The sequence below is a fragment of the Hippopotamus amphibius genome, chromosome 7 (genome assembly GCF_030028045.1).
Source record: "Hippopotamus amphibius kiboko isolate mHipAmp2 chromosome 7, mHipAmp2.hap2, whole genome shotgun sequence".
In the NCBI taxonomy this organism is placed as follows: Eukaryota; Metazoa; Chordata; class Mammalia; order Artiodactyla; family Hippopotamidae; genus Hippopotamus; species Hippopotamus amphibius.
Genome location: NC_080192.1, coordinates 25007276 through 25034537, shown reverse-complemented (window position 1 = coordinate 25034537; position 27262 = coordinate 25007276). Strand labels below are relative to the sequence as shown.

General features: G+C 43.8%; 1 protein-coding gene and 1 long non-coding RNA gene across 2 annotated transcripts; one reads left to right on the top strand and one right to left on the bottom strand.

Annotated features, from left to right (window-relative positions):
• Nucleotides 1–228: 228 nt before the first annotated feature.
• Nucleotides 229–24553, bottom strand: HAL (histidine ammonia-lyase). The gene is made up of 20 exons (XM_057741347.1): nucleotides 24302–24553; nucleotides 23576–23636; nucleotides 23442–23469; nucleotides 23026–23100; nucleotides 22879–22951; nucleotides 22720–22786; nucleotides 22376–22413; nucleotides 21468–21593; nucleotides 19304–19443; nucleotides 17372–17419; nucleotides 16579–16726; nucleotides 15705–15800; nucleotides 15548–15606; nucleotides 14655–14735; nucleotides 12349–12414; nucleotides 12107–12272; nucleotides 9515–9649; nucleotides 4332–4440; nucleotides 4163–4232; nucleotides 229–1940 (listed from the first exon to the last, which is right to left on the bottom strand). The coding sequence occupies exons 1-20, from the start codon at nucleotides 24546–24548 to the stop codon at nucleotides 1800–1802; spliced, it is 1974 nt and encodes a 657-aa protein (XP_057597330.1). The 5' UTR covers nucleotides 24549–24553; the 3' UTR covers nucleotides 229–1799.
• Nucleotides 8727–27073, top strand: LOC130856663 (uncharacterized). The gene is made up of 4 exons (XR_009054644.1): nucleotides 8727–8820; nucleotides 12799–13014; nucleotides 24225–24480; nucleotides 26977–27073. It is a non-coding gene; the product is annotated as an uncharacterized LOC130856663 (long non-coding RNA).
• Nucleotides 27074–27262: the final 189 nt, after the last annotated feature.

The following is a 27262-nucleotide window of genomic DNA, read 5'->3' as shown; positions in this document are numbered from 1 at the left end:
GGGAAGTTGCTGCATAACACAAGGAGATCAAACTGATGATGGGTGATGATTTAGAGGGCCGGGATAGGGCGGGTGGGAGGGAATCGTGGGAGGGAGGGGATATGGGGATATATTTATAAATACAGCTGATTCACTTTGTTGTACAGCAAAAACTGGCATGACAGTCTAAAGCAACTATGTTCCAATAAAGAGCTTAAAAAAAAAAATCTAGGGATACAGAAACGACACAAGACAAATGAGACTTAGGTTAGTCCACATTTACCTTGAAATTCCCTTGATGGCACAGTTACTCACCCAGCTGTACAGGAAACAATGACAAAGGGCCCCAGAGAACCGCAGGGGCTTGTGGGAAACCAGCACGCCCCATACCAAAGTGAGAAAGAGCCATCCAACCTGCGGGTTCACTGGCTCCACCGCAGCTCATGAGTAAGAATGAATAAACTTCATTCGTGTGTTTACATTTCAGAAAAAACAGCATCAGGGACCACCTTTTGGTAAACAGGTTCCTCAGCACATTTTGGTTCACTGAATTTTGGTTTTCACTACTCCTGTCTCCACCTTTCCTTGCACAGGTTGCAACCTAAGAGAAGACTCTATTGTGAAATGTACGTTGGACCCATTTTAGGCTGTGATCAGGTAGGCAAGCTGGCACGTGTGCCTATCCGTTCCTTGACCAACTGCAGTTGTAGAGCCACGGTTTCAGACTCCTGCACTTGGAAAGTGCTTTGCTCATGTTTGCACAGAAGGGTGCAAAGTCACAGCTTCAGGAAGCCAAGAAGTCATGTGACTCATCCTTTGTCCGGACAATTACACTAAGCCTTTCCAGGAGATTCTTTATCTTCTTTTGCGGGAAGGGAACACATTGGGTAACATCCTAGGGTCCATCGGACTTTTGTCAATGGGGCCTTGTTTTAGTGATTACCATTATGGAGGGGGGGTTGGTTTACTTCTGAACATCAGATTCCTTACCTGTGAAATAAGGAGCCTTCTTATGCTGGGTTATTACAAGAATGTGACTAGAGTACTAACACATGGTAAGGCAGCAGTAGCACTAACCTCCTCCTCCAGTTTAAGCATCTGAATCCTTTTTTTGATATGTGTAGTGACATTTGATAAATATGAAATGCACAGTTCTTTGAGAACCACTGCAAAAGCAAATTTTATTTTCATTCCTTAACTCTTTCACACAGAATCTCTTATTGACCTATTGACTATTCTTTACTACGATTCAATTAATAAAAGAAAAAGCAGCTTGAGAACAAATTATGACTTAAACAGTGTTGTTTACAAAGACATATTAAGGAACAGTGGTCATATCAAGGCATAGTACAATCAGCCAGAGTTAACTAGTGGAGAGCTTGTCAAAGCAAAAAACAAAAACAAAAAACAGACAAAAATAAACCAAAACAAACAGATTCACAAAAGTCTAATTTCTTGGAAAAGAATGCCATCAACCTGTTTCAAGATTTGAGTTCATCTAATGTCAAGAGTCAAAGGTCCATGAAATTGTAGTTACTCTTCTCAGCCTTAAGAGTGAGTGGCCTGTAGTATTGTTAAGAAACAAGAAAACTCCTATAATCTGGAAACACTGGCTGTGTCTCTAACCAGCTCAATAAGAACACAGTGCTAGATTTAGTAAATGTAATACTGTCACCAGCCTAACCAGAGCAGGTATTAAAAGAACTGAGCTGTATAATAGATTGATCCATCTCAGAAAGTTCTCAGGTTTTTCCTACAGCATAATACTGTTTGCTGTTAAACTATGTACCATCTGATCTGCTAATTCGTGACAAAAAGCATTAAAGATCCTCAGACTCTATGATTTTGGTAGATTTCTTGTGCAGAAGTTCCAGTGAAAATGCTGTTGGGGAAACAGGTCTTGATTCTGGAATGTGCTCCATTCTGTATTTTTCGATGTATGGTGCAGCTACTTCCCAAACCTGAAATGCAAGGACAAAACAAAGTCCAAGCGTTGACAACATTGTTTTCACAGGCCATTAAACATCAACTTGTCTGGAGTCAAAACATTATCTCTACCTGGCTAGATACATAGCAGCTGTTCGCTTGCTTTTACTATAAGCCATCTGACACATGATCTGTCAATTCGTCTTTGGTTGCTTTAACAGCTTTTAAAATACAAAGTCCAAAATGTTTCTCAAGTTACCAGGGAGGTTTTTAGCTGCTTACCCTTCTAAAGCAAAAGGAGCCAGAAAACAAAACCTAGACAATTCAGTGTGCATGGAATTAAGGAAAGTTGCTCAAGGAGGGGACTGTGTTTTCTAAGGCAAGCCTTAAATGATAAGAGGCAGTGGATTTCCTCTTTGCTCTATTTCCATGCCCTGTGCGCTCTGTTCTTTGGACCCTTGTTACTTGGGTGGGGTGGGGGGGAGGGGGCCCAGACCAGCAGCTTTAGCATCAACTGGGACAACTCAGAATGTCAGCCCCACCGCGGACCTACTGAATCCAAATCTGCATTTTAACAAGATCCCCCAGACATTCACATGCACTTTACAGTTTGAGAAGCAGTGCTTCACAGCCTTGTTTTGTGTTTACCTCCATCCACCAAACTATTCCCTTTCAAGCATAACATCTTCTCAAGTTAAGGTCCAGTTGTTGGTCTATATTATAGCTGCTTTTTATCTGGTTGCTGCTAGCAGGGAAGGAGAATTTCCTATTCTTTTGTATTACCTTAGAAAATATATTCTTTCAAAAGCTAACCTCCTTGAAAAGATATCTGCACCCCCAGGCTCACTGCACTATTATTAACAATAGCCAAGGCACGGAGGCAACCTAAGTGTCCATCAATGGGTGAATGATAAATTGGGAGATTCACACACACACACACACACACACACACACACACACACACAGTGGAATATTATTCAGCCACAAAAAAGGAAGTCTTGCCATTTGCAACATCATGGATGGAACTTGAGGGCACCATGTTAAGTGAAATAAGTCAGACAGAGAAAGACAAATATCATATGATCTTACTTATATGTGGAATCTAAAAAAAAAAAAAAAAGAGCTCATAGATACAGAGAACAGATTGGTGGTTGCCAGAGGCAGAGGTTGGAGGGAGTGGGTGAAGAAACCAATGAAGGTGGTACAAACTTCCACTTATGAAATAAGTAAATCCTGGAGATGTAATGTACAGTTTGGTAACTACAGTTGATAATACTGCATTGTATATTTGAAAGTTGCCAAGAGAATAGATCTTAAAAGTTGTTATCTCGAGAAAATAATTGTAACTATGTGGTAGTGAACAGCTAACTAGACTTACTGTGGTAACTATTTTGCAATATATACAAATATCAAATCATTATACTGTAAACTAATATATGTCAATCACATTTCATTTAAAAAAAAAGGCTGAGCTCTCACACACCTCCCTTCTAGCACCAGAGTTGGCAGCAAGCAAGGGAATTCCCCTCAAAGGGTACAGGGAATACTTAGAAACGACAGGAGTGAAGGTCAAAGGAAAAAATCATTCCCCCAGAGTAGAGCAATGGTTCCAGAGGAAATTAAGCAATTCTAGGAAACATGATACCTACCAATTAAAGGCTTAAAGAACTTTAAAAATATATTTTTAAAATGAGTCAGCATTCTAGGCATCTGTCCCTATTAGACCCGTCTGCAGTCAAGGTAGCCAGAGGGAAGAAGCACTCAAGAGAAACTGCATCTCAGCCAGCATGGGGCAGTTCACGCCAGCGCACTAGACACACCCAGAGCCCTTTGAATAAAAACTCAGGAAATGTGTTTTCTCTTCAGGTCTATGCAGTCATTGGACCAGGAAGTCGTGGTGGTGATAGCATTACAGAAGGAGAATGTACTTTGGAATAAAAGAGAACCTTCTTGATGGGGAAGAGTCATGACACTTACATCTCATTTTCTCCCCACAAATACTCGTCCCCCAATTCCATTTAAAATTCATTTCCACTTCTAATCCTTAGATAGTCAATGTTTGGGTGCAACATGGAACACGGAAGAGTTTATCGAATAGTTTCTTAGTGACCTTGAAAGTCTCATGAGTACCTTTTGGTTCACTTCCAAGGAACAGCCAGGAAACAAAAGAATAAGAGAATGTTTCTCCACTCTCCACTCTCCCTTTGCTTCCCCACAACAACCTCAAACTAAGAAACAAGCCAAGTAGCCAACTTACCTTCTGCTCTATGAGCAGCCTGTGTGCTGCCTCAATGTCTGGGGCCATGAAGCGATCTTTTATCCAGGGCCTGCAGAGAAAGCACATCAAACCATCAGCCACCGTTAAGTGCTGCCAGGGTTCACAGTTCCAAACCAGTGTTGCTTTCCAGGGATCTGTTTGACTTTACCTTACAACAGAGCGCACCAGGTCATAAACCTTCTCCAGCGGAGTGGTGGTTTTCAAGGGGCGTAGAAACTCTATGCCCTGGCAGGCTGCAAGAAGCTCGATGGCCAGCACTGAAACAAGGAAGGAGGAGGGAAGGCTGATTAGAGTCCGACTTCATGCTTGAGGAATATAAATCCCATGCAAGCTGATGGCCATTGCCAGCCAACTAACAGATGGTTGTTGGTTCTCAGTCTGTGGGTAGCATGAAGCTGCCTTGGTATTTGTTTACCATCTTAAATCTGCTTTTCTAACCTCTTGGCTGCATCTGTAACAGTGAGAAGGACTGGAGGACCATCCAGGTACATCAGCTTTCCCCTTCTCCCCTCAGCTGATCAAGGTGGATGACCTCTGTTTCCTATTTCCACCTGTACATTTCAGTTTGTTTTCAGTCTTGCTATTCCCTATGGCCTGAAATACCTGGCACATAAAAGACCTTCATCAAAGGACTGAAAGAGCCAGTGAATGAGCACATGAGTCTTTGGTTGCCCTGAAACTAATTCTTTAATGTCTGTTTCAAACCCTCCAACCCAAAGGCTCCCAATTCCACTAAAACTGAAATTCTAAAAATTTATATCTCGCTAACTTTAAGTTTTTTCATAAAACAATCTTTACACTGTATTTTCCTAGCTATAGATGATTATGGAATGCATCATACCTTGCGATCCACTCTGAATATTGAAACCTAAATCTCCCTGCATTTGATATAGTCTAATGCAGGATCTTTTAATAGAAATGTACTTCAAAATTAAACCACTTTGGGTTGCATTATTTGTCAAGAAGATAATTTAGAAGCTTAGAGTTGATCAGGCCACTTAAGCGCTTAACCAAAATGAAGTCTTAAAAACATTTGACTTCTTGTTTTAAAATTTATGAAGCACACTACAAACTCTGGTGAGTACAGACAGGTCCCAATGGGAGAGGAAGAAGTTACGGAATCCCTTTGGACCTGGAAGAAACGTCACACCTTCTAGTCCAGTCCCCTCACTTTACACATAAGGAATTGGAAACTTCGAGAAGTAAAGCATTTTATTCAATAAGTGCTTATACTTATTTCATAGAGCTGGAGCTCAAGATCAGAGCTGGCTAATCTTTCCGATTGGCCCCTCACCCACATGACACAAACCTGGCTGAGGAAATGTGAATACGGAAATGCAGATTTTGCTAGCGCATATCACAGGCAGCATCTTAGGTGGGTTTACAAGATAAACTCGAAACATGTCAGGAGAACCTTAAGTCACCACCTCTCAGCATTTTAACTGCTCTTTGTTGCTATTCACAACCAGCAGTTTCCCTGATGCCATCAGCTGGGATTTACAAACCACACACTTCATTGTTAGAAATGCGAAGGTCTCAGTGTATCTTGATTTACCTGGATTTTAAAAAATACAATTCTCATTTATTTTGAAATAACCTGATATTCTGTGGCCTAATAACCACCTTCACCCTTTCCTTCCAAAAATTTAAACACACTTAAAATATCCTAAGAATCATGGGAACACCTTCTAGTTTCACATGAATATTTTCTTCACCTTAACAGAGTATGATTCATATGAACTAAAACCATCCTGAGCAAATAACTAATAGTTCTCCTTAGATATATTGCAAGAACCTTCTTAAAGTTTTCAAAATTGATTCTATTCATTTTATCAACATCTGAGGTTAATTTATACCTGTGTTCCTTTCACTAAGAAAAGACTGCTTCTCCTGACCTTACATCTCCCTCCTTCCCATCTCTCCACCACCCAAGGTCTCGAGAGATGTCTGTGCTTATTTCTTGGCCTTCAAACTCTCTTTCACTCCAGATATTTTTTTGTGTGACTGCCCCGCGGGGCATGCAGGATCTTAGTTCCCCAACCAGGGGGATCAAATCCATGCCCCACCTTGGAAGCATGGAGTCTTAACCACTGGACTGCCAGGGAACTCCCCACACTGAGTTTTTTAAGCTGCTCCCTTTGAAAAGGTTTCCCTCCTTCCTCCAGTGGGCTGACTACGTTCCATGTCTTCTTTTCCCCTGAATGCAACCGCCTCTCTCTTCCTGGTCTTTTTCTTGCCTGACCTCCTGCAGCGGTCCGCTGCCTCCGTGCAGACAGCGCTGTCCTTCATCACCCATCCCAGTACTTCCCTGTATGGGCATCTGTGAGCGCATCCCAGAACAATTTATTCTGAGCACACACCCCCTTTCCTTATTAAATATGGCTCCCTTCCCCTCAATTAGCTGGCCCTATTCGTTTCAGCACTCTCTCTCTTTTTTAATTTGTTTTTTGGCTTCGTTGGTCTTTGTGACTGCCCGTAGGCGTCCTCTAGTTGCGGGGTGGGGGGGGGGGGCACTACTCTTCGTTGCAGTGTGCCAGCTTCTCATTGTGGTGGCTTCTCTTGTTGCGGAGCACACTTCAGTAGTTGTGGCTTGTGGACTATAGAGCACAAGCTCAGTAGCTGCTCCGTGGCATGTGGGATCTTCCCAGACCAGGAATTGAACCGGCGTCCCCTGCATGGGCAGGCAGATTCTTTTTTTTTTAGAGGCATTGTATAATATTTTAAATCACAGTAATAAGCAGTAAGTTGAAATGCTCAGAGGAGAAATCGTCGTAACAGCTAATATTTGTTGAATACATAGATAAGCCACATTTTAACCACTGGAAATATTACCTTTTAAAGGTTGGTCCCATTTTCCATTTTTTATTCAACACTTTGCTTTCTCATAAGGTGACCAGCTATGTTTTAGGCCCAGCTTAATTTCTTTCTGTCCTAGGTATGTGGGCTTATGCTAATTTTCGTAGTCACCTTAATGGTTTTGTATCTTTTAATAGCGTTTCATCAGATGCTTCCAAGGATCTGCCAGAAAATTCTGTGCTCCATCTACCTTGTGTTTCTAAGCCACATTCAGTTCTCCATCCCTGAACATCTTCAGTCATTGAACTGATGAATCTGAAGAGCTCATCAAGGCACTTCATTTTGTTAAATGTTCCCAGTGAGCCTTCATGTACTATGTGGAATTCCATTAAATTGGAACTTGATGTTACTGCATTCAGACAGGGCCAGTCCAGATGGCCATCAGAGGAATTCACAGAAAAAAGAAGCTAGAACACCCAAACATAGAGGAGCAAAGCGGTACTAAACCAATACTGTTAATTGACCAGAGAGGATGGGCTTCAACGGACATTTAAACCATTTTAAACCTCTTTGTATGAAAAAGCTGGTATATGAATTTATTGAATTTTTTTTAACTTTTTATTTTATTTTATTTTTTTTACAATAAACTACATATATTTAGAGTTTACAATTTGGTATCCCAATCTCCCAATTCATTCCCCCCCAACCCTCCCTGCTTTCCCCACTTGCTGTCCATATGTTTGTTCTCTACATCTGGGTCTCTATTTCTGCCTTGCAAACCGGTTGATCTGTACCATTTTTCTATAGTCCGCATATATGTGTTAATATACAATATTTGTTTTTCTCTTTTTGCCTCACTTCACTCTGTATGACAGTCTCTAGGTCCATCCATGTCTCTACAAATGTCCCAGTTTCATTACTTTTTACAGCTGAGTAATGTTCCATTGTATGTATGTACCACATCTTCTTTATCCATTCATCTGTTGATGGACATTTATGTTGCTTCCATGTCCTGGCTATTGTAAATAGTGGGCAGGCAGATTCTTAATCACTGTGCCACCAGGGAAGCCCCCTCATATCAGCTCTTAAATACTCCCTCAGAAATGCCTTTTCTTATCCCTTCAGACTAGGTCAGGTTCACTTATAGCCTCCTAAAACTCAATTCTTTCGTTAGAATTTCGTTAAGTGCTGCAAAGATTTGCCAAGTTCTTGTTCAGTGTCCTCTTCTTTAGTTAGACTCTAATTTCCAAGAGGGCAGAGAGAGGGAATATCTCATTCACCATTTCATCCACTGTGCTCAGCGATACATGCCTTTCCACCCCAACCAGGCCGGACAGGGAGGATGAGGGAGTGATAGGTAAAGGGTATAAGGTTTCTTTCTGGGATGATGAAAATGTTCTAGAGTTGATTGTGGTGTCCGCTCACAACTCTGAGTATATTCACAACTCTATTAAAACCCACTGAATGGTACAATGTGGATGGGTGAACTGTATGGTATCTGCATTATATCTCAGTAGAGCTGTTATCAAAAAATAAAGAATACTTAACTCTCTCACAGTTCTCTTAAAAGAGTGATATTCTTTTGTCAGCCAGTTGTTTCCAATACAGTTGCAAAATTTTAGGAATTTAGAGAACAATGCCTAAAGGAAGGCAATTTCTCTTTAAGAAACAAACGAGCTGTGATTAAGATGGTAGAAGAGGTTGACCCAACATAGCTCCGCCTATGAACTACCTTTGCCCGAAAAAGCTGGAGCTAAATTTTGTCAAGCCTTTAGGACCAACTGCGACTCATGGAAATGATGGGACAGGGAACAAAAGTACCACCACGGGGAAGCTCACAGGTAAATGCAGAATGTCGGTCTCTGTCAGAAAACTGAGCTGGTTTTTTAACGATGGCATGAATTAAAAAAAAAAAAAATGGGCAGGGGACTGTTCTAAATGAAAAGAGGCTTAAAACTTTGACCATCAAATTTAAAAGGTGGGTCTTGAATCCTGATTTGAACAAATACTGTAAAGACAGTGAGATAATTGGCAAAATTTGGTTATGTGCCCGATGATATCAAGACATTGATTTTTGTCGGACGTGATAACGGCATTGTGGCGGATAAGAAAGTGTATCTGAGGGAGAAAGTATGCAGGAAGAAAGCACGACAACGGGGATTTGCTTGAAAATAATTTGAAAAAAAGTTAACAAAAAATGAAGCAAATGTATTAACTGTTGAATCAGAGTGAGGTGTAACATGAAGGTACTAATCTCTCCACTTCTGAATATGTTTTAAAATTTTCATTACAAAAAAAGAGCCACCCGATGAACTGGATTAGCCAGTTCTTATTCTCCAGCGAGCCATCAGAATCATCTGGAGGGCTTGTTAAATCCAGATTGTTCACGCTTTCCTAGAGTCTCTGAGCCAGCAGGTCTGGGACAGGCCCTGAGCTCCCAGGTGATGCTGATGCCGCCGGCGGGGATGCTACTCTGAGGACCACTAAGCGTCTAGTTTATCAGTGAGGCCTGCATCCTGGGCTGGCGGGGGTTACCTTGCTCCACGTGCTCAATGACCCTGAGGGCCTTCCTTGCTGCCCATCCTCCCATGGAGACGTGGTCCTCCGTGGCAGCGCTGGTGGAGAGAGAGTCCACGGACGAGGGGTGGCACAGGGCCTTGTTCTCAGAAACTGAAAGAGGCAGGAGAAGTTAGTTGCCAATTGACACATGGCTTCCCAAAGAGCTTCTCAGCATGGGATGCCCTCTTCAGGAGCTCTTGGTCACTATCAAAGCACCAGATGGTCCAAAGTTACTTTGGGGAAAGGAAGAAGGTTGTTTTTTTTTCTTTTTTCCCAACGTGAGAAAGACTCTCAAACTCTAGTGAGTTCTGAGATAAGACTGGGATGGGAACCCTCATATTACAAAGCCAAGTTGAAAACACTGGAAGCATTTAGCATGTCAGGGAGACTAGGAACAAAAAGAAGTGATGCTCATATCAGGTACTGTAGAACAAACCGGTTACGTCACCAGAGGAGGTGCGATCAGAATTCAGGCGCGGCATTTGGGGGTTGAGGCTGGACCCACAGATCTTAAGCAAGAAGATTTACAATTGAGACTGTTCGATGAGGACATCAGTGGGTGTACTGTGTTTAAGCAAGGCCTTGATGACTGGGGGGACGTCTTGGGGAGGTGGGGGGAACCCCAGAGTTGGCCTGGGTTGCTGTCCCTCAACCTTTATTGTGCAAATGAATCACGTGGTCTTGTTTAAGTGCAAATGTTGAGCTTCAGGTGGGGCCTGAGATTCTGCTGTTTTAACAGATTCCCAGGTGATGACTGTATTTTTGGCTAGAGAACCACACCTTAAGTAGCAAGGACCTAGATTACAGAGTTCCTGCTCCGCAGCTTCAGAAGCCAGGAAAGGTCAAACTCAGAGTTTTTTCCCAGCTTTTGAGAGCAGCTCTGAGTGAAGCTGCAGTTCTTTCCTCTGCTAGAGAGGATCATGAGATAATGCAGTATAAACTACGGGGATCCACTCATCCTGGTTTGCCCAGAACTTTCAGGTTTCAGCACTGCAAGTCCTGGGCCCCTAAACCTGCTATACAGATCACCTGGTTTGGTGGGGCTTGTTTGGAAAGGTAACTTACACGTGGCCAAAAAAAGAACACCACCAGTTTTATTATAATGAAGCAAGCTGAGGAACTTCTAAGGACAGCTAGGGCAGCTAATCACTTTCAAATGGGGCTTCCCAAGTTCATAACAGTTCTCTAAAAATCAGTCACCACCCCCCATGTTAATGTGAGAAGTCGCTGCCCTTGAGAGGGGTATTTCAGTAAGGAGGTGAGTGAGCAAATAGCAAATACTGGACAGCAAATGAACTCAGTGGCTCTTTGTTGGCCGTGTTGAGCCTTGGTGTGGCACTTCGGAAGGGGTGAGGAGGAATAGTAGCAACGACGAATCTTAATTTAGTGCTCCCTCCACGCCAGGCACCGTTCTAAGGCGTTCCAGGCATTAATTCATTTACTCCTCAAACCAGCCCCACCTGGTAAATTTATCACCCTCATTTTACACAGGCATAAACTGAGGGTTAACAGGATTAAGAGGCTTGCTGCCTACCAGGCTGCTGGTAAATGGGCTGGGCTGGGATTCAGACCCAGAGTCTATGCTCTTAGTGACCACTATACTATCCTGCCTCTTGGATAGGTTTGCCGGAAGAAATACCAGGTGCCCAGGTAAATTCGAATTTCAGATTAAAAAATCAAATAATCAAATAATTTTTAGTATCAAATAATATGCTGAGTAATTCACATTTGACTGGGCATCCCGCATTTCTGTTTGTTAAATTGGCAACCATATTTTAGGATTCAGTATTGATTTTAAAAAGGTCCTCATTAATTGAAGTGAGAGCACAGATTTGGGAGCCAAAATGCCTGGGTCTGAATTGTGCTTTACTTCTTACTAGCTGTGTAATATTGAGGAGGTCACTTGTCGGAGCTTCAAGTATTCATCTTTGAAATAATAGTACCTGCCTCTTGGTATTGTCTGATGATTAACTGAGTAGATATAAGTGAAGCCCTTTGCTCTTCCTTTGTGCCAGACCCTGTTCTAATGCTACTTCTCTGTCCCTTACAGTCTTGAGTCAGAAAGCTGCTTTTTTAAAGCTCAGTTTTCATGGAGGGCATTTTGCTTCTCATAAGCATTTTTGCATGCTGTAATCACATCCTTATACCTTTAGTGGTTGGTATATCTAATGGAATGTAAACAAACTTTAATCATTTGGGTCAGTTCAAGTTTCACCAGTAGCTATAAACATCTCTGTCTTTTTCCTTCTGATAGTCTTCAAATCGAGATTACAGGAAAACCTACAAAGATGAAGTTTGCATGTGATGTCACACTGCTTTCTACAGAGAAATTGTGGAAACCTTATTTACAACTTTATTTGTGTGTTATTATGTTTTGGTGTAATGTAGCTTAGGTTTTACTTTGTATTTTTTTCTCTAAACCTTTTGCATTTGAATTGAGAGAGGTAGGATGCACATGGAGGTGGTGAAAAAGATCTCATTCAAAGACAAAATGTGATACTTTCAGGTAAAATGGAAAGGCCCTTAGGTGGACAGGCTTGCATTCTGGGCTAAGGGCAGTGTCCTTACCCAGGGCTGCAGCTGTGCAGTGGGCTATCATGAATCCAGAGTTCAGTCCACCTTCAGCCACCAGGAAGGCAGGCAGCTCGCTGAGGGAAGGGTTGCAGAGCCTTTCAATTCTTCTTTCACTAATCGCAGCAAGTTCGTGGACGCCAATAGCCAGATAGTCCAGGGCCTGAAAGAGTGTCTCGATTCAGTTGGACTATCTAAGGATATGCTTTCAGGGTCAGAAGCAATTCTTAAAAGCTTACTTTGGCTGGGTATTCACCATGGAAGTTTCCTCCAGAAATAGTCTCTCCCCTGCTGGCAAAGACCATCTTTCAGAACAGGTTAAGGCTTTTACATAACACTTGATCACCACCTGAAGTATAACTCTTTCCCCAGCTGCTCATTTCTAACACTGAGGTGACAGCCCTTGTACAAAGGGAGGGTGGAGAGGAGAGTCTTTCCACAAGCAGGTGTTGACATAAAGGGATACAAAGGTAAACGAAATGAAACAAAAACCTTAAAGATGATGGTGTCCACCCAATCGGGGGTCAAAGAAACATGCAGCATGAAATGTTTTCTCTTGGGCTTGAGAGATTCTCAAGCACCATAACATTATGAACCTGGTGGTCAGTACTTGCCCTCAAAAAGTTTATAACCTGAAACTAAGAACAGAGACCAGGACATCCGTTTGAAAGTAAATTCTGTTTCTTCAGTGGGCACTGTGAGCTTGTGCTCCATCGAAGAACCTGCTGAATGGAAGATTTTGCTGATGAGCAACTACCAACCTGTTGGAACAATCTATTCTGGGAAAACTTTCAAACTCTCTACTCACTGATCCTGTGCCAGCCTTCACAGCAAATGGAGGCCAAGAGGTTGCTGCAAAGTCAGTGGCAACTTTGGGAAAAGTTCTGACTTCCAAAGAAGTAGAGGTGCGTGTGTTACATTAACTTAGTCAGGTCTGGAGTTACCTTTCTCTGTGTGTATAACTATGAGCCTCTTAGGCCTGGCTCCTGACCTTTTCCAGGGACCTGCCTGCAACCACAGGCCTTGGTCTTCTCTCCATTCTCTGTATCCTTATAGCAAGTGATCCCTGCACCAGTTTACAACTTAAGCATCATCTATTGTTCTCTAAGTGTTCCAAATTTGTTGGCTACTAGATTACAGCAATTAGAAGTTAATTCCCATAATATCCAGCAACTATGTAACAGATGTTCTATATCTGCAATAGGAAATTGAGAAAAAATATTTTTTCAGGTAACACCAGTATTGCAGAACTCCCAAATATTAGCCTACTGGAAATTCATCAACAATTAAGAATCTTTCACTGAGAAAGTAAAGGACTTTTGGTCAAAATTTTTGCTGAGGCAAGTGGTGGGGGAAGAAGTTAGCAGGGAATCATCCCCTCTCCCATGGCCAAGAATTCAATGATATTTTTGTTTGTTTGTTCTGCTTTTTATTACTCCATAAGATACCCTTTCAAGTCTACATTATGTAAGTGTAGAACAGATACCTCTGCTCTACAGTGCAAGAAATAACAGATGAGACAAGAATACACAGAGGTCATGAGAACTACTCCATTTGGGAGGGTGGGATGGTGTTGAGGAGGGTTAGTGAGTTAAGGATTATTTAGCAGGGGTTTGACTTAACTGTAAAACAATCTGAGAGGATAAAAAACGTACATCCTGAAGTAAGCTTGTCAGAGAAGCCACACTGAACAGGTCTTGTGGGAACCCTTACACAGCTGCTGCCTGCTAACCCAGACTGTGCACGGCTCTCAGGGCCGCTAATTCAGCTCTTTCCCCCATGTTAACAAATGAGGCAGACGTGAGGAAGGAGAAATAGATGCCCAAGGGGTTGGATGGTCTTCAAAGGCAGTATTGTCTCTGTGAAGACGTTGCCAGTGTGACTTTGGACTGATCTCATCACAGAACATTCCATAGCAAAAACGAGATGATGCTGAGATACCTGCACTGTGAAGGAAAGAAGGGCTCCATCCTTGAGAGGTGGAGGTATTCTTATTCTTCTTTGTACAAATATGGGAACACGGATGTGAGTAAAGTAAAGTCCATGTCAGAAATAAACTCAGGATGGGGAAAGCCATACGTCTTTGATCAATACTTAGGTAAATGTTAAACTGAAAGGTTGCCTCTGTTTAGTGCGCCATGGTGTCTCTTAGCACCAAGAAGGCTCACATAAATGCCATCCTACACAGGGTCTCCACAATCACACTTGTGACATAGGTCTTCATCCTTCTACCAACAACCTCCGCAGTGGGTTTTAGGGCAAATGACTTCGTGAAACCCTTCAGCTGATGCTGGAGATACCCCCCTTTAATCTTTCATCCATTAGCCTTGGAAGCACAGCATGTTAGAACCGTACCCGAGACTAGGTTCACAGACCTGCCTCTGCAAATTACCAGCTCGGATCTAGAGCAAGGCATTTAACCTCAGAGCCCAGGTACGTACTCTGTGAAATGGAGACAGAGAGGCTACACACAACGATCACTTAGATCTAAAAATTACCAGCTGGAATTCTATAATCACAGTTTGGTAAAACCAGCAAAAGATACAGGATTGTCTGTTGCACTGTTAATTTCTATGGTAATGATGTTCTTCACAAACGTTATTGTATCATTCACCACGCCGTGGACCTAAAAGATAAGATCAAATGAGGTAATACATGGAAGACACGGATAATGTTGCCTGTCACATAGTCTGATATTCTTATCAGAATAGCAAGGACATTTATACTGGGATTTATTCTTACTGTAGAGCTAATTTGGCAATTCTTCCCCATAGACATTTTCGATTACTCTAGGGAGGACTCTTTAGTACACTATAGATTGGAACTTGATACAACTTGAAATATTGTTTCACTCTTGAGATGCATGTTAGTCCCTCATTCGACTAATTGCCATTTGCAAATGAGTTATAACATCTGCACTACTGGGTGCCTCAGGCCAACCCAGGACATTTGCATTTTATATTTAAAGTTAAGCCTCACAGATTCATTTATAATGGTTTATGTCTGCCTATGAAGTGCAGATGCAATCTAACCATGGATACGCCCCTGAACTGTGGTGAGATTTCCAGTGAACATCCCTGGTAGGCTGGTTCTAGTTCTAACAGGGAGAAACAGTAAAACTCCATTAACTGGTTAGGATAATGCTATTATTAAGAATTTTTTAAAGTTAGGGCACTAAACCAAAACAACAAGCTATCTGTTGGACTTCTCTACAAGGGGGTTGAGCAAAGCAATTCAAAGGGGAACAAGCAGCTTACCATATAGAACAGAAATTCCATGGACAAACGGAAGTATTAGATACATCATTTTTAATGGAGACAATAAAGAAATTTAGATTACCATTGACCATTACATGATTTTCCAACACCTTCCTCTCTTTCTATTCCCTGACCCTGCAAACTTGGGGAAAGAATAGAAACTTGTGGGTTTTTTGTTTACCTGTGGACAGCAGCGCAAGGTATAAGCATCCTGAACACGATCACAGAACCTGTGACTTTCTGTGGAAAAGGCAGAGGGGACAGCAGAGGGCATGCTAGCAATTCTTTCCAATTCTTTCCAAAAGCAAATAAGCTCACTCACATAGGCATGCCCAGACCTGCTATTTCAGATGGGTGGTGATCCGAGTCCAAGAGGGACCGAAACCGAAAAGCAACTTCAACTTGCCCACGATGAGGGCGAAGAGCGTGAATGTCTAGAATTGATGAAGGAGGAAACGTCTGAGCGTTTCTTATACTGAATGAACTACTACCATTACTGGTGCAGGACTGTCCACTACGCTGACACGTCTCTCAAAAGTCCCAGGGGTCCTTAGCCATTACTCAGGATTAGAAACTTAACTTCCAAAGCAAGATTTTCCTTATGGACTTTATTCTTTCTACTTTAAATATCTGAGTGCAAACTGTGTGTTGAGACCACTGGGAATTCAACTCAAGACACTGGGCCTGCCCTAAAAAGACTTAGACTCATGATGGAAGGGAGTGCAATAGTGGCCTCATTTAACCAAGTCATTTCTAGACAGTTTTCTTTGGTCCTACTACATATAAGAGTAGGGAGTCATTCAAAGTCACTACTTTCTAGAAAAGCTATCACTTCTATAATTTTTCTCTCCGGATTTTCTAATGGGGACCAGCCCTAATCCTGCTCTAGTCCTCAAATCCTGCCAACAGATCGCTAAGACAACATGTAGTGTGATGGGAGTCAGAGCTGGTGATCTGGGGCAGGTCACTTAACTCTCTGGGTCAACATTTGTCTGCGAAACATGATTGTTTCAAGGGTCAAGTGTGGCGTAACTTTGATGAAGCTGCAGCAGTCCTGCAAATGCACGGGCACTTGGAATTTCTCCTTCCCCACCATCTACCTCCACCACTCCCGTGTCTAAAGACCTTGAACACCCCCACGCCCCCCCCCCCCCCCCCCCACTCCCAGCTCTGGCTGAATGAATAGCAAACAAACGGAAGAACCATGCTGACCAGTATCAGAGGCTTTGGTGGTGCCCTTCAACACTTCAAGGGTCAAGGCTGCCACTACGTCAGCCTGCCGAGCAATGGCACTGGCTCTCTCCACAGCTTCACAGCCCAGGGAGGTGATCATCTGTGTCCCGTTGATGAGTGCCAGACCCTTTGGAGGAGGGGAGAGAAGATTCCTAACGCTTTTTGTTGTAACAAGTGTACATGCAAGATGATTTCATATCTTTTGCTTTCTTAAGAGAAATGTCAGCCTGTCAGCTGAATGATGTTGATTCATGGTTTCTAAAGTGCAGGGCAGGAGTGCTTATTTAAGTGCTCAAGGATGAAGTGCTGTCATATGTGAAATTATTAGTATAAATCTAGCAAATGGAATAGCTGTTAAGTATCCCCCTTGTTAAGGCAGCAGTGGTGCTCCAATGTAGATGGCCTATAAAATCTTTAGCTCTTAATTATGCTGCATTTCTTCTTTAACTTCTCATCATTATGGGCAAGACACCTTGGAAAATTTCTGTTCTAAGACTCTTGGCTTAGAGCATCCTAAGGGATGGTGGCGGACAGCATCTCTTAGGGGTCCTCAGAGATCCTGATTTGAAGTTTAAGTTCTTCTGTGAGAAAACCCCTAGGCATCTGTGGCCTGAAGAGGCCTTTCGATGCTTACGGCAGAGTCCTTTCTTCAGCGACCACCTTAAGCAAACATGGAAACTATATTTAAGAAACCAGTGAGGCTGACATTAAGACTGAAAGTAGTGCATAAAGATTTGTTAAAAATGAACAAATTTTCTTTGAGTCTCCTTACCTCTTTCGGTTTCAAAACAATCGGTTTCAAACCATGAGCTGCCAGGACCTGTAGAATGATTCGAAAGGTAAAAATGGGAATCAAATGAAATACCAGAGTATTTCTAATTTCATGTGGAATTCAATAAAAGATTTTTTAAGCCCGAAGTTCTGTCTTATAAAAGATTAGACCTACGTGAATTGGCTTGGTTCATATTTACCAGTCTATTCTCTAGTTCTGTTCTTTAGTCTGCAAGTAGACTTAGCTTTCAAATAATTTTTGTGCCTAAATCAGGGGCTAGTGTCTACAAAATCAACCCTGAATGTTGGTTTCTAGGTCTTTTGTATTCAGTTTCCCCTTTAGTGATTCACTGTTGTGTTTTGTTTTGTTTTACACGGCTGCCTCCTGAGCAGATGCACATCCAGATACACATACACTAAGGCTGGGCTCTTTACTCTGTCCACACTCCCTGGCCTCCAGAGCTTGTCCTCAAAAGTCTTCCACCCTCATCCTACTTGTCAAAACATCAACAGAACCTCAGAGTGGAGTTTCTCATTTGTGTAGCAAATGTGTGAGCACCAGTGAAGAGGGGCTTATGGGCCCAAGAGACGGACACAGAATCTTGAGGGGAAATGGGCAGAATGACCTTCCCTTGAAATTAAAGAAGTGAAAGCAGTCACTAGGTTAATGTCCCTCTAGAGAAGAAGGAAGACACAGAGGCAGCACCACTGACTCTGTCAGTTTCACAAGCTTATTAGAATACCTATTACATGCCTAATTCTGTCCCGAGTGTGGGGCTGAGGGTAGGAAAAATGGAGACAGACAAGCTCAAGGGCAAATACGGTCATAGTATGTTGAGTGCTCCAGAAGGTGGGAAGCGGGTAAGGTTTGGTGGAAAATAATCACAAGATGTTGGGAAAGCAAAAAGGAGGGGCTAAAGGGACTTGGGGGGGGGGGGGGGGCGGGTAGGGAAAAGAACCAGAAGAGCAGAGAGGGAAGTTTCTTAGAGGACTTATCAGAAGCAAGAACAGGAGTGAGCAGGGAAGAGAACAGACATAGCTGGTCCCTCTGCCTATGACACAGGGCACTCCAGCTGCAGGGAAACTCTAGCTTCCGTGATGTACAACCTTGGCAGGGAGGGATTAGGGGGTAACATGACAAGCAAGACTCCTGTAAGCCATTTTCATTTTAGCTATTATCCTAAGCACAATGAAAGCATTACAGGTCTTGACCAGCACATGCTCAGACTTGCTGTGTGAAGGTGGTTGGGAGAACACTGTATGCAAAGAAATAATCAAGATCATTCTGCATAGAAGGAAGGTGATCTGGAACCCAAACCCCCAAAAGGACAATCTGTTCCCTTAACGTCTTCCTCCTTGGTCCCCTGCCCCTTCACTTACTGTTAGGGGACCTCCCAGCAAGAGATCAGAGACATCACTTCAAACAATTCTTTGGGATGCTCTGATGGATTTGGAGATGAATGAAGAAAACATTAAAGCTTTATCAGAAACAAGCCTTTCTGATTGGCCACCAGGATGAGAGCTTGGAGGGGAGAGGGGAGTGCAGCCTCCTTTCCAGAGGCTAGAAGTCAGTGCTATGATGATCCACAGCTCTGTACCTATAGACCAAACAACTAAATAACCTGCTACAATGTGTGACCTCCTGGATAGGCACTGGAAATGTTTTAGGTGCAGAATAAATTCCGGCGAGTAACGCTGGCTGCTGATCACCAAGTCCTGAACCTTGCCTAGTTTGACATCCGTACTGCACTAAGGCTGGGCTCCTGATGCTCTGTCAACACTTCTAAGCTTCAGTTGTCACAGCCATAGAATAGGGATAACAGTGGCTCCCTCATCGAGCTGCTATAAGGATGAAATGCTGGAAAGCATGCAAGCACACCTGGTGTCCAGCGTCGGGGAATTACTACAGGTGGAAGCTGTATTAAAGTCTTACATATTTAGCGTCAGCCCAGCCACTCTTCGGAGACCACATCTTCCCTTCCCCAATTAGCCCAAGAGCAAGATGAGAGAGTGGGGCAAGGTCTCCACTGGCACCAACAGTTCCTTTCTCGGGAACATAGGGCAGGCAGGAGGCTGGGAGAGAAAGGGGCACGAGTTACTTCAAGAGTACTTCATTCTGGCCATCCTCACTTTGACACTGAGACCAACCTACCCCCAAAGGATCTAGTATCACGTATGATACAAACACCCAGGGAAAGACAATTCCTCAAGCATAACTAACGCTTAAGGAACCTGGCTGAGTTACTATAGAAAGAAAGAGGAGAAGGGGAGAAAGAGAAAGAAAGGCAGCAAAGAGAGAAAGAAAGGAGGGAAGGAAAGAGGACCCTCCTGGGAGCAAAGCTTTCTCCGTAACCATTTTTAGTTTGGACTTTCTCCTAAACACAACGGGAAGCATTGTAGGTTTCAGCCAGGACACACTCAGATAGGCTGTGTGAAGGAGCTGGGAGAATGCTGTACATAAAGAATTAAGACCAGAGTTCATGGAAGAAAGGTGGTCTGGAACCCATATCTCCATAATGACTATCTCTTCCCTTAACTTCTTCCTTCTCCTTGGTCTTCTGCCCCTTTGTTTACTGTTATGTGCCTGTTCTAATCTGACCTAGAAATTTCTAGAAATTCTAGCAATGCATCTTAAAGATGTGATCAGGAACTAGCTGTTGTTCATTGCCGCCTTATTTCTAAGAAAAAGGTAAAAATGATCTAAAGAGGAAATTAAGAGACTTTCATAGGACCACATGGTATAGGTAGCCATTAAGAACTTTTTTGGGGAATGTTTGAAAATATGTAAATGTTTACATTAGAAAAGTAATACAAATTGTTCTAGAAAGATAAGGTGCCCCAGGGTTTTAACAGGAGTTCTCTGCGGAGGTAAAGTCATAGGCAACTTAGTTTCTACTTTTTTGCCTGATTCCTGGTGACCCAGTCCACCAGCTCACTACTACTTGTAAGTGGACGTTGTACTATTTTGGAAGAAACTTCCATTAAATTACTCAAAAAAAGAGGCTAGATTTTCAAGGTAAAAGACTACTGACAGCAGCATTTTTTCCAGCTGCTAAGTAATGTTAGAAGGATAAAGCAGTGCCACCCTTCGGTCAGCTTCCAGGTCCCAGTTCACCCTGGGGAATCCTCAGAACTCTAGCACCCAGAGGTGCCTTGGGCTCACCCAGAAAGCATAGGTAGATTCATGGCTGAAGTTGTACGAACTGGGATCTTAGGCAGACCAGGTGGGAGTAGAAATAGGGGGTGACTCACTGCTGGTCTACTCAGCACAGCCTTGTAGACCATGTATTGTTCACTCAGCTGCTAGTCGCTGATGGGCATATCACACTGATAGGTCACGTGTGCCCACAGCACAGGGGATCTAGCATGCGTTTTGCTCTATGTGACTGCCCAGCCCTGCTTCTCCTCCCACCCCTTCACCCCAAAGTTCCTGAGCTTCCACGGACCTAGAATGTTTATCCTTATCAGTGGGGAGGGACAGTGGCCTCCCAAGCACATCAGATCTCATCTCCACACTGGAATTATCCCAAGAAGCAAGCTCCAAAGAGCTGAACTGCCTCACATCTTGGCCCTAGACAGCTTTATGATCACAAGCAAGTCTTGCATCTCTATGTTTCCGTTCTATCTTCGTAAGAGCCAGGCTCAGGTCTGGCTCTCCCACCACCCGGGGAGCACGAAGAAATCAGATTCCCAGGCACCAATCAGAACGGCTGTCCCAGCCTTTGGGATGGACAGCCAGAAATCTTTATGTATCCCGGATGGTTTGATGCAGCTTCTCTAGCCACATTCGAACACCACTGAATCCAAGGTTCTCTCCAGCCCTGAACTTCAGGCCAGACTTCAGGGGCTTGTTCTAGTCTTAAAGATGCCAAATGCTAAATGAAAGCTGATAGAGAGCGGGTAAAAGTCTACAGAAGTAAGAGTCTCGGCCCCACTCCTACCTTCCACCCCCATCTAGCCATCCTCCTTTTTGCCAAGCCCATTTTCCACTCATCTCCATTATTTTATGTCTTCTTGTCTCACCAATTCCTCACCACCCCGTCAATCAAGTCTACCTGTGGTACACGCCCAGCCCCCATGGGGATCCGTTGCATTACCATTAAATACTTCGATAACTTGTTTGAGAGTCTCCAGGGAAATGCCACTGTATCCTTTGGCTAAGACGTTGATCCTTAAGGCCAAGAGCATCCGACATCTCTCAGGGATTAGTGGTTTCCCAACACCTACAAGACAGAATTTCTCAAATTTCTCTCCATGTCTTGGCTCAGAGAGTTGCATCGCTTTCCCTCCTGATTGTCTCGCTTCTTCCAGTCTCACCTTCCAGACAAATGTGAGACTCCAGTTTTGCCTTCTCAGTTTCCCTCCTTGGAAGCTTCATGGAGCCCCCTGCCCTCCCCAATACCCTTAGAATAGCTTCTGGACTCCTCAGCACAAGCTCTCTTGCAGTCAGATAGGAGGCGATTCTTGACAGACTTCCCCATCCCACCTTGTCCCGATCAATTCATCCCTGAGTTCCAGTCTTAATTTCATCCCTTGACTGCACCACTCTCTTGGCATGAAGGTATTCATGCTCCCATCCCAACTTCTTCCTTCCACCTGGCCCATTCCTTTTTGTGAGATTCAGTTGAAAGCTCATCTTGTCTGATGCTTTCTGTGTCCCTTCCCGGCAGTATAATTGGCACCTACTCCTTGGAATGTGCTAGCTGTTCACAGCTTTTACAGGATGTCTGACACTGCCTCATGGTCATCCCTAGGTATCCCTGTGGGGTACTCGTTCCAGGGCCCTCCGCCCCCTGCAGATACAAAAATCCCTGGATGCTGAAGTCCTTTATGTAAAGTGACGTAGTACAGTCCGCCCTCAGCATCCTCGGGTTCCCTGTCTGTGAATTCAACCAACATCCAAGGCTGGTTGAATCTGCAAATGCAGAACCCAGAGATGCTGACTGCACTTCATTCATCAAAATAAACAAGATCTAGGAGGCACTGAATGTTTGAAGTGAGTTACCTGAAGAATGTGAACGTACGAGGTTGACCTGGAGCTCCCTGGAAGAGATAGAAAAAACCCTCTTAGATACCTCACCTTGAAAATGTTCCCTCAGCTCAGAAAATGAAGGGAAAACAGTTAAATCTTTGGAGGGACAGAATAAGGCATGATGGGGCAATGGAAGAAACCAGCAACTCTGTGTTTTCTATATCAATTCATGTGTGAGTTAATCCAAGCCTTACCCTCCTTATCTGTAGATTGGGGCAAATGTTAATTATTTCCGTTGTTGAGAGAAATCTCCAAAATGAGAATAGGTGGCATGTGACTGTGTGTGTGTGTGTTTGCAGCGGAAGAATCAAACTTACTCTAGTTTATTGACAGGAATTACAGTTCTGGCGAATTTCCCAAAACCTGTAGTAATGCCGTAAACAACTAGAATAAAAACCAGATGTTATACAGTTAGATGCAGGCCGCATTTTTTAAGTCTATGAAAAGAACTGCGTAACACAAAAAGAAAAAGATACCAGTTTTTTCTTTCACAATGCTGTCTATGACCTCCCTGGATTTTTGCACCTTCTTTTCAGCAGTGGGGGTGAGCTAGGAAAACATTGGTCAGAGCTGAGCATGTTGAAGATTTTTCAGAAGGCATCTTTCCCCTCCCTCCAGCATACCTTGATTTTGTAGCGTCCCTTGCCCAAGTTGACCAGATCCTCTGTGGTCAAGTTGTCCCCATCTAAGGCGATGTACTGCATCAAAGAAGGGAATCTCCATGAAATGTGAACAGCTTAGTGACTCAAACAAAGGAGTAGGGAAGCCTTGAGCAGAATTAAGCTCTGACACTTCAGAGATTTTATCACTACTATGAAACATAAATGTGCCGGTTACAAAGACAGCTTGCTGAAGAGGAGGCTGAGGAAGGAAATTTAGAAATGGAAAAGCATAATGCTTTTCCCTGTTGCACAGAGCTGGATAAAGCCCTGTCCTCACTGATGACGTTTGCTCATGAAGTTTGCTCCTTTAATTGGGGGTGGGGGTAGAGGGGAGGCACTTAAGTTTCTTAACAAAAAGGATGTGGTTTGAAACTTACCTTTTCAGGTTCCCGGTATTTGCTGTATCTGTAGCCAGGTAAAGGAGCATACTGGGTAGTATGGAAAAGCCCCAGCCCCATCACTGGCAGCAGTAGCCCCCAGAGCAGACCAATGAGCCTGCAGGAAAGGATACAGGTAAACTCCTTCGGGTTGTGATGGAATGAAGTCAGGAGACATGGCATCCCCCTCTATAACTGAAACAAGAGTGCAAAGAGACTCCTTACAGATCACAATGGAGAGCCACTTTTGCCGTTACTGCTAAACCAAGAAAAGGGCTCTTCAGGCCTTTGAATTCTATAGAAATGGCTGCTTTAAAATGACTTCAGATGCTTTCAAATTTACAAAGGAGGAGAGCAAAAGCTAGAGATGCAGGAGCCAGGCATGCATGAAAGGGTCCAAATAAAAGCTCAAGATCCAACCCCACCTCCGTCCCCATCACCAGCTTTATTTTGTTTTAAATCCATTGTCTTAATATTTAATATGTTTAAAATACTTAATAGTTTAAATATACTTAACATTTAAATCTATTTTACTATTTGTTTGATAGTTTTGTTAAACGAAATGGATTCAACTTTGTTTTAAATCTATGCTCCTGGCCCCCAGTCTGGTAGGTTCTTTAGAAGGGCAAAGGGATTTTCAGAATGATTCAGTAACTGCAAAGGGCTTCAGCCCTGCAGTCTTGCTTCAAATCTAGTCTTTGCTACGAGTAAGTCAGTCTCCTCCTTTCTGAGCCTGCTGCCTCACTGTAAAAGGTGGGTAAGAATCCTGTCTTATTTTTCCAGAGTGTGGAGGACAAGGGCCGGTCCCTACCAGGGATGCCCGGACGAGTGATTCACGCCCCACCCCTCTGGCCACTCACCCACTTCCACGAACTCGTTGTCCTCCAGGGCCACCTCCAGCAGGTCCTCATTGTCCAGCAGGCCCAGGCCCTTGCAGCGGCGCACGAGGAAGCGCACATCGTCCACCGAGGCGAAGCCACCATTGTCTGGCTTGTTCTTGATGTACCTCCGCACAGCCTCCCGGCCCAGCCAGCCCACGGTGAGCTGCGCATCCTGGCAGGGCACGGCCAGCCACTCTCCGCGCACGTGCACTGTGTACCTGGGCATGGCTCGTCCGCTGGCGACAGTCACCGGGAGGGGAGAGTTTTATCCAGGGGGGACTACTGAGGTGTGGTTGACAGGGAGAACTAGGATGGACTTTCAAAACACGCCCCTCCCTTGCCTTTACTCATTCACGCATTGGACAAATATTTATTGAGGGCCCCGCGGCGTCCCTTTGAGTTTTTGCAGCTGAGCGAGGGGCAGGAGAGGGGGATGCAGGCCGCCTGTCCACCTGGTCCAGGTCTGCTGCCAGCGAGGCCTGGGTTCTCCCACCCTAGGGTCCTAACGCCTGCAGCCTCTGCTGCGGCCCCCTCTGCGCAGGCGCCCTGATTCCTCCCGCCCTTGTTTTCTGTGTGCGTTCTCCTCCATTAAGGGCAGCTTATAAACACCATGTTCCTGTCTTTATCTGGAATTACTCAACTCTAAAATGCTCTCCACCGGCCAACTATGACACCAGGGAGTGTGGCAATCTTCATCTATTTGTTTATTCCCCAAATATGTGTTGCGCAACTCCGCCCTTACCACCACGAAGGTTTTCCGAAGCTGTCCCTCCACAAAGGGAGACGGGAAGGCCGGAGATCATTTTCAAAACTAAAGGTCATCATCTGGGTGACAGAGCCCCCACGGGTTGGAGGTTAACAGCTCAGCCAGCCATGGGTGGGGCTCTGGCTCCACCACTTATTAGCCTGGAACAGTAAGTTATTGACTAGCCTCTGTTTCCTCATCGAAAGGCCGAGGGGCTAATTTCCTCACTGCAGTATTTGCAGGATCTACTTGGGATCAAATCCTGGTCTTGCCATTTCCTTGCTGTGTGACCTTGTGCAAGTTACTTGACTTCTCTGGGCTTCAGTTTCTTCATCTACAAAATGGGGATGATAATAGTACCTATTGCAAAGGGCTTTGGGAGGATTAAGTGAGTTCATATATGCCCTTAGAGCAGCACCTGGTACAATGGAAATGCTACAGAAGTGTTTTTTGATGACCATCATTTGGACTTTAATATGTACCTATCTTGCTTTATAAATGTTCTTTCATTGTGGTATCCTTAATGGATATCTCCAATGCAAGTAAGCTTCCTCAACACAAATAACTGCTCCCTACACCCAATTCATCACACTAGTATTAAAGAACTCTGAAGAACGTGAAAAGGGAATTAAAGAAATGTAGGCACTGTTTTAACTAGGCAGCATTTTAATAGTAAGCCAGTGTCTAGAGATTGGAGTATTCCAATGGAAAAAAATCCTGAAAATTCTGTTTCCACTAAAACAGACTTCTGTTGGGAATAGAGACACAGTTGCTCATATCATAGAAAACACCTGCACCCAGAAAGTCCTTCTCTGACACCTTGCTGGGAAGTGTACAATGAAAGAGCTGCCCCTCCTTGAGCCTCATTGAAACTTGCACTTCAGCCACCCACATCCTGACTGCACTCTGGAATTTGTCATCACCTGAATTTCATCCACATAAGAAATCTTAAGTTCCAGTACCCCACCTCTGACCACAACCTCCTAGTCTTGCAGTTCTCTCCTTACTTCAGTCATCTCTGACCTTGAAACTGGCTTCTGGTCAGTTCCTTCTTCATTGCACTTCCCACTGGCTTTCTCACTTTTCTCGGATGCTGGTCCCCTAGTTACTCACCTGGACAACTTTCTTCAGCACTTTGAAATTCCTTTATAACCCTAACCCTATTCCTACATCTTAGTAAACCCGCCACCCACTCCCCCTCCCAGGTTATCACAACAAACTTCCATCTGTGTTCACCCAGGAGGCAGGCTCTGCTACAGAAAGTCTTGTGATGGGTAGATCATGGCGCTGCCTCCTACGTGCCCCTCCCCCTTAGAGAGTTCCCCAAACATTCACTCCACTCCTCAAGGACCTTCTCAATAGCCACCTCTTCTAATTCTCAGAGGAAGCCCTTACCTCCTCCATCTCAGAACACTGAGGCCCTTATATGTGAAGCACCTTCACTTTCTGTCCTCCTCCATTCACTCATCCGACACATAATTCTTGAACGCCTGTTATGTCCCAAGCAATATGCTCAGTGCCGGGAATGAAATAAATAAGATTCATCCTCCACCTTCATGGTGCTTACTCTCTGGTGATGAAGGCTAGTGTGTAAAGAAGATTAAAATGAAGTCCAGCTACCCCCTGTGCGATGCGAAAACCCAAACAACTTGGGCACTCCAGTTGCCAACCCCAGCTGAGCCCAGTTTCTGAGGAATCCCAGGCCAGACATCAGAGATGTGAGGGAAAAAGCCACCCGGTCATACCAGCTCCCAGCAATGTGAGTCATGCCCAGCTGTTTGAGATGCCAAACTCTGGCCCTAGACACAGTGGAGCAGAGACAAGCTATTTCCACTGGTTCTGGCCAAATTCACGACACGAGAAAACCATAAGTCAATGCCTTTACTTATATTATTCTTCCTTCACCCAGGTGGAACAAACTTCTGATTTTCTTTGCTTGGCTAGATACTTCTTATTCCTCAAGACTCAGTTTAGGCCTTCTCTTCTCCAGGAAGCATTTCCTAAACGCTTCAGTTGGGGTAAGTGGCCCTTCTCTGGGTTTCTTTACTTCTGTATCATTATATAGAAATTACTTATTTTTGTTCACCCAGAAATTGTATGTATATGCAGCCTGGCACAAAGACATTCAACATATGCTCATTAACTGAAGTCAGCGTAGACTCCGCTGAGTGGACCCCAGGAAAATCCCTACAAAT

Excerpts from the sequence above, each read along its gene's own strand:
- HAL (XM_057741347.1), bottom strand. The coding sequence starts at position 24,548 with ATGCCCAGGTACACAGTGCACGTGCGCGGAGAGTGGCTGGCCGTGCCC. Across the intron at positions 14,736-15,547 it reads CCTTGCGCTGCTGTCCACAG|GTCCACGGCGTGGTGAATGA; the intron begins GTAAACAAAAAA and ends CTTATCTTTTAG. Across the intron at positions 12,415-14,654 it reads ACAGTGCAACAGACAATCCT|ATGGTCTTTGCCAGCAGGGG; the intron begins GTATCTTTTGCT and ends CTGTTCTGAAAG.